This window comes from Calidris pugnax, unplaced genomic scaffold (assembly GCF_001431845.1).
Source record: "Calidris pugnax isolate Ruff unplaced genomic scaffold, ASM143184v1 scaffold371, whole genome shotgun sequence".
NCBI lineage: Eukaryota > Metazoa > Chordata > Aves > Charadriiformes > Scolopacidae > Calidris > Calidris pugnax.
Genome location: NW_015091373.1, coordinates 282,616 through 288,210, shown reverse-complemented (window position 1 = coordinate 288,210; position 5,595 = coordinate 282,616). Strand labels below are relative to the sequence as shown.

The window sequence follows — 5,595 nt, the reverse complement described above, 5'->3', positions numbered from 1 at the left end:
CGGGGACCGGCCAGGGGCCAGGGGCCAGGCACGGCCGGCGCGGGGGGGCAGGGCAGGGGCAGGCATGGCCAGCACAAGGAAGAGGCACGGCCGGTGTTGGGGGAGACAGGCACCGCAGGAGGGGACGGGGCAGGGGGCAGGCACGGCCGGGGGCAGGGGACAGGCATGGCCATCCCAGGGGACAGGCACGGCTGTGCCAGGGTATAGGCATGGCACAGGGGGAGACAGGGCAGGGGACAGGCATGGCCAGTGTCGGAGGGGACAGGGCAGGGGACAGGCATGGCCAGCACAGGGGACCAGGCACAGCCAGTGTGAGGGACAGGCACGGCCAGCGCAGGGGAACACAGGACAGGGGACAGGCACAGCTGGCAGAGGGGACAGGGCAGGGGACCGGCACAACCATTTCGGCCCCCCAGCAGACACCCCAGGGGACCAGCCCCTCGGGTTGGCCCAGCCGAGGTCCCCCAGGGGCAGCGGCACAGGACCCAGCCCCACCGGGGCAGCAGCAACGTCTAAGCAATGTCTGAGGGTCCTGTCCCAGAGCAGGACCCCGTCTCCACACCAGGGCACCGGGAGGGTCCCTGCAGCAGCGAGGGCTGCACCGTCAGAGCGCGCTCTCCTTGCAGGTCCCGCTGAGGCTCCGTGGGCGGCTGCGCTCCAGCCGGCGGGCGGACAGGAGCCGGCGCAGGGACGAGGTGGAGCTCAGGTCCCCGCAGCTCTGCAGGTGGATGCCTTCGTGGGGCCGCTCTGCTCCTGGCCAGGCGCTCCAGGGAACCTGCAACCCCCGGGGACAGGCTGCAGCCCTGCAGCCAGCACCCCTGCCCGGGGTGCAGCTGGGCGGGCGTGCGGGGCACGATGGCAGGGGTGGCGAGGGATGGCAGAGGCGTGATGCCGGAGGCATGTGTCACACATGTACGCTGTCATTAAGGATGGGCTTATTCCCGTCAGGGCCTCCTGGGCTGCGCAAGGTCTTCAGTGTCCCATAAGCCGAGGCTGGGATGTCCCAGCAACTGCCTCTGGGCTGCGGTGACTCAGGGGCAAAGCCAAAGCCATTGCGACATGCACGATTTTCCCACCGAGGGCTCTGGTGGGGGCCGAGGGGAAGGGGCTGCCATATCAAGAAGGGCTGGGCAAGGACAGTGCCCCAGGGAGGAGGCTCTGCCTGCAGCCCCTGCCCGCAGCAGGGGTGCTGACACGATGGTAGGTAGGAGACCCTGGAAGGGCTAGCCTGGAGGTGCCGGTGGGGACTGGAGGGAGGGAGGGAGGGGGTGTGGATGGGGCTCCCCGGGGAAGAGGAGCTACCCCTGTCCCCAGGGGCACCACGGCTGCCAGAGCTCACCTGCTTGTGCCCCTGGGAGCTGTGCCCGGGCACCTCCATGCCGATTGCCGGGCTGCGTTTGGGTCTCTGCAGGAACCTGGCCACCAGCCCACGGGTGCCCCGGCAGACCTTGAGGTCCCCCAGTGAGCGGGTCGTTGTCTTCGACAGCTGCTGCGTCACCTTCTTGGAGGGCAGCAGCTTGCTCTTCCCCGCTGAGCCAGCCCGGAGCAGTCGGGGGGAGTCACAGTGCGAACGGCGGAGCAGGCAGGCCTCTGAGCACAGCCCTGCGCAGACGCTGCCATCAGATGCCAGGACACTTCTCCTGCTGGGACCTGCCCCCGCAGTCCCTGCTGTCTCCCCTCCCCAGCTGGCAGGAGCGGTACTACCATGGGTCTCCATCATCCCAGCCCCAGTGGGGTGAGCCCAATCCCCAAAGGGCTACAGAAATGTTCCCCCCACCTTTTTGTATCGCCCAGTACAGCCCAGTGCCCTGACCTGTATCCGCAGAGGAGTTGGACTCAGTGTCCTCCAGTGCTTTGGTATAAAGTACTTCCCTGAAATCTGCTGGAAGCAGAAAGAGCACTCAGGCTTTGGCAATGCCCCGCGCTGCTGTGCAGACCCCCAGCACCAGCCCTGGCACCCCTCTGCCCCCCCATCCTCCTGGGACAACCTGAGACCGGCTCTAATCCCCCCATGGCCACAGGCAAACGCAGCCCACGGCATGTCCCAGCTGTACCACTCAGACACCGCTGCACGCACGTCCCCATCCCAGCAGCCGTTGTCACCTACCAGCATGGCCGGCCGTCAGGACGCCGGGGTCACTGTGCGACCTCACGAGCGGGCGCTGGCTCAGCCCCGGGGCTGGGGACGAGGGGCAGGAGGTCTCGCTGTTGCGACGCGGGTGGCAGAGGCGGCTGGCACCGGGCCCCACCGAGCGGCCATCCCCACGAGCCTGCAGAGAGCCCTTCTCCTTGAGGCGCACTTCAGGGAAGCAGGGGCCGACGCAGCGGGCCAGCCCCTCCAGGCGATTGCAGCTGTGGGTGCCGGCTCCCCCCACCAAGACGCCATCGAGGCCGGGCTCCGCCGTGGAGCAGGAGTAGGAGCGCTCCCCCCGCACCCGGGGCTGGGGCGGCTCCTCAAAGGGGCCCTGCAAGCCCAGCGTGGGGCTGCGCGCGTGGTGGCTGCACTGCACGCAGTCCACGCTCAGGCAGTAGTCGGCGCGGCTGCGCTGGATGGAGCGGAAGAGCACGTAGTCGACGGAGCGCATGGAGCCTTGCAGCTCCAGCAGGCACGAGTCCTCTGAGGGGCTGCTGTCCCCAGGGATGTCCATGATCTCAGACATGATCAGGGACCCGCTGTCCATGGACACTGCAGGGAGGGGAGCAGGCGTGGGTGAAGACTACCCAGGAAGGGCTGGTCGCCCCACAAGCCCTCTGCCATCGTGCTGAGGCTCCAGCCCAAGAAGCGCCAGTGGGGCAGGCTCACCTTCTCCGCTGAGCACGATGGAGGGGACACGGTCGCAGGTGCAGGCGTGTGAGCCGTCCGTGAGCTGCGAGTCAAACAGGGTGGCCTGCAGGACGGCACGGTCAGGGCACGCACAGAGCAGGAGCCCAGCCCTGCCCGGCCCTCCCCTGCCCGCAGCCCCCCGGCTCCCACCTGGCTGTCTCCCCGCAGTCCCATCACAGTCTCGTAGGAGGGGGGGAAGTCGGTGGGGTAGAGGGGCACGGGGCTGTCCATGGAGCCGTTGTAGGTGATGCTGTGCAGGCAAGAGCAGAAAAGCCACGTCAGGTGGGACAAACCCTGCCTGGGGACAAACAGACCCCCAGCTCCTGCACCACGGTGGCCCCGCTCCACCAGCCCCACTCCCAGGCAGGTACCTCTGCGCATCTGTCTCGGAGCTGCAAGTGTACTCGGGCGGGTAGTAGGGGGGTGGTGGCACCGGGGGGACAAACTCCTCAAAGTCCATCATGCTCTGCAGAAAGGTGTCAGGGGGGGATGTGCATTCCAGCGTGACAGAGCTCGAGCGCTGGGGGACCAGCTGCAGGAAGAGTGGAGGAAGAAGAGCTGGGACCCCCTGTCCAGAGATCCGGCAAGTGATGTGTGCCCCAGGCCTTAACCTGCATCCAGCCCGGGCCAGGTGCTGCCCTGGGACCCCTGCCCCCCTCCCTTCCAGCCTGGGAGTGCTGCCTCATGTCTGCTCCTAGGCCAGGGCTGCGACTCACCACGTGGACTATGTCGAGGGAGAAGATCTGGATGCAACAGACAACCGCGGAGAGCGTGCAGATGATGGTGGAGAGAACAGTCAAGCCACAGACACTGAAGAGGAGATCCTGGGGAGGAGCGAGGTGAGCTGTGGACCCGCAGAGCATGGTGGGGTGCATGGTCGCTCCCCAGGGAGCCCTTGCACCTGCCCAGTTCCTGCACCTTGAGCGCCACACGGATGCTCCAGCAGTCGGGGTTGGGGAACATGGTCAGCATCTCACTCTGCCGGCTGCAGGAGGCGGGTGGGGGCTCAGAGCGGGCCTGGCAGCAGACACACGAATCCTTCTCCTGGGGACAAGGAACACTGTGAGGGATCTCTGGACACCACACTCTTCCCCTGAGAGCCACTGGTACATCCCACTGTCAGCGCCCCGTTTCACAGCTCCCCGAGTCCCCAGAGCCCTGCAGCCAGGGGCAAGCTGAGCTCAGTTGTCTGGGTGCATGGGGGCACTGCAGCAGCCCCTGGCCAGCCTCACCCTCTCACAGGCCTCCAAGGACTTCACCAGCTGCGCGTTCTGGCAGGACAGGATGGACCCGGCGAGGCTCAGCATGACACCCAGCACCGACAGCAGCGTGAAGAAGGTGATCTGCAGAGGGGAGGAGAGGAGCTGCCAGCCGGGCAGGGCTGCGGAGCGAGGAGCCGACGCATGGCAGCTGCACATCTTGGGGCATCTGTGGCCGCTTGCTCCCCCCGCACCACCCTCCCCAGCCTGGACCCCTGTCTGTGGAGGGGTCCCCCCAAACACCTACCACCAGGGTGAGTGGCCGCTTCCAGGAGACGATGCCGACAAGCCCAGACAGTGCCAGCTGCAGATGCACAAGCCCAGGGGTGAGGACAGGGAGGGGACTCTGCCAGGCAGTGGGGCCCAGAGCAGCCCCTGCTCTTGGACAGACTCCCTCCCCAGCCCTATAGCCCTGCCGGCCCAGGAGCAGCAGGGCTGTAGGGGCAGCCTCGGCGCCGCAAGCCTGGAGAAACTGCTGATTCAGAGCACTGGAGAGCCTGGGGAATGCAGGCAGCTCCATGCCGGGCAGCAAACCTGGGCCAGGATCCGTGCCACGAGGTCACTGCTGGGGGACCCCAGGCCTGCCAGGGTCCTGCCCTCACCCCACGGCCGCAGGCAGAGCAACCACCGCTCAGCGGGGAGCAGGGCAGGGTGTTCCCCGTCCTGTCGTCACTGCAGCACCGCACACACCCCTCCCTGCCTGCAGCGGCACAGACCTACTCAGGGTTTTCCCAGAAGCATGTCACCTCAGTGCCTACCCCGGGCAGACACCCCTACGGCTCCGGGGGTCCCCATCCCTCACAGAGTCACCCTGGGGGAACCCCTGGGATTGTCCCACAATGCACCACGGCAGCTACAGGCAGAGGGTGGGGGAGCAGCGGGGCTGCACTCCCCTGGGACCGGCGGCAAATTCAGCATCCAGGGAGCTGTACGGACCCAGCGGAGCAGGTCTGTGCCGGACCCCTCCACATGCTGCCCCAGACTCACCGAGAAGCCGGCCCAGGACGGGCAGGAGTGCCGGATCTTGGCGGAGGGCGTGATGGTGGCTGCTACCAGGCTGAAAGTGACGATCAGGACGCCCAGGATCAGCTGGATGAAGCCCAGCACCAGCAGGATCTGCAGCCAGGTCCGCTGGACGCGGAGATGGGTGAGGCTGCGAGACGTGCGGCCGGTCAGCGAGCGGCTGGAGTCGCTGGGGGAGGGCATGGCTGCCTCGGGGGGTGAACGGGGGCAGCCGGCCCCAGAGCCCCGGGGCAGCCACCGGCACCGCGCCAGGACGGTGCCGGCCCGGGGGAAGCAGGAACGGACGCTCCGCAGGAACGGGCCGGGCTCCACCTTTCGCCTCCCGGAGGATGCTGACGGAGGCTCTTCCCTGCCCCCCGCGGCGGGACTGGCGGCCGCCAGAAGGTCCGCTGGGAACGCAACCGGCCTCGCCGCTACCTTCGCATCCCGGCCGGAGAGAGCGGCCCCGGGGCTTCCTCCTCCCTCGCCGTCCCTCCAGTGCCGGGCCCC

General features: G+C 67.9%; 1 protein-coding gene across 3 annotated transcripts; it reads right to left on the bottom strand.

Moving 5' to 3' along the window:
• Window positions 1-6: 6 nt before the first annotated feature.
• Window positions 7-5,589, bottom strand: FAM189B (family with sequence similarity 189 member B). Of its 3 annotated transcripts, none has more exons than XM_014961265.1 (12): window positions 5,071-5,589; window positions 4,331-4,387; window positions 4,057-4,167; window positions 3,743-3,868; window positions 3,541-3,648; window positions 3,196-3,356; window positions 2,975-3,074; window positions 2,804-2,888; window positions 2,108-2,686; window positions 1,814-1,879; window positions 1,340-1,602; window positions 7-775 (listed from the first exon to the last, which is right to left on the bottom strand). In XM_014961265.1, the coding sequence occupies exons 1-12, from the start codon at window positions 5,287-5,289 to the stop codon at window positions 605-607; spliced, it is 2,046 nt and encodes a 681-aa protein (XP_014816751.1). In that variant the 5' UTR covers window positions 5,290-5,589; the 3' UTR covers window positions 7-604. The 3 variants fall into 3 exon arrangements, with proteins under 3 accessions (XP_014816751.1, XP_014816752.1, XP_014816750.1); XM_014961264.1 differs by having other exon boundaries at window positions 605-775; window positions 1,814-1,882; XM_014961266.1 differs by lacking the exon at window positions 4,331-4,387 and having other exon boundaries at window positions 1,814-1,882.
• Window positions 5,590-5,595: the final 6 nt, after the last annotated feature.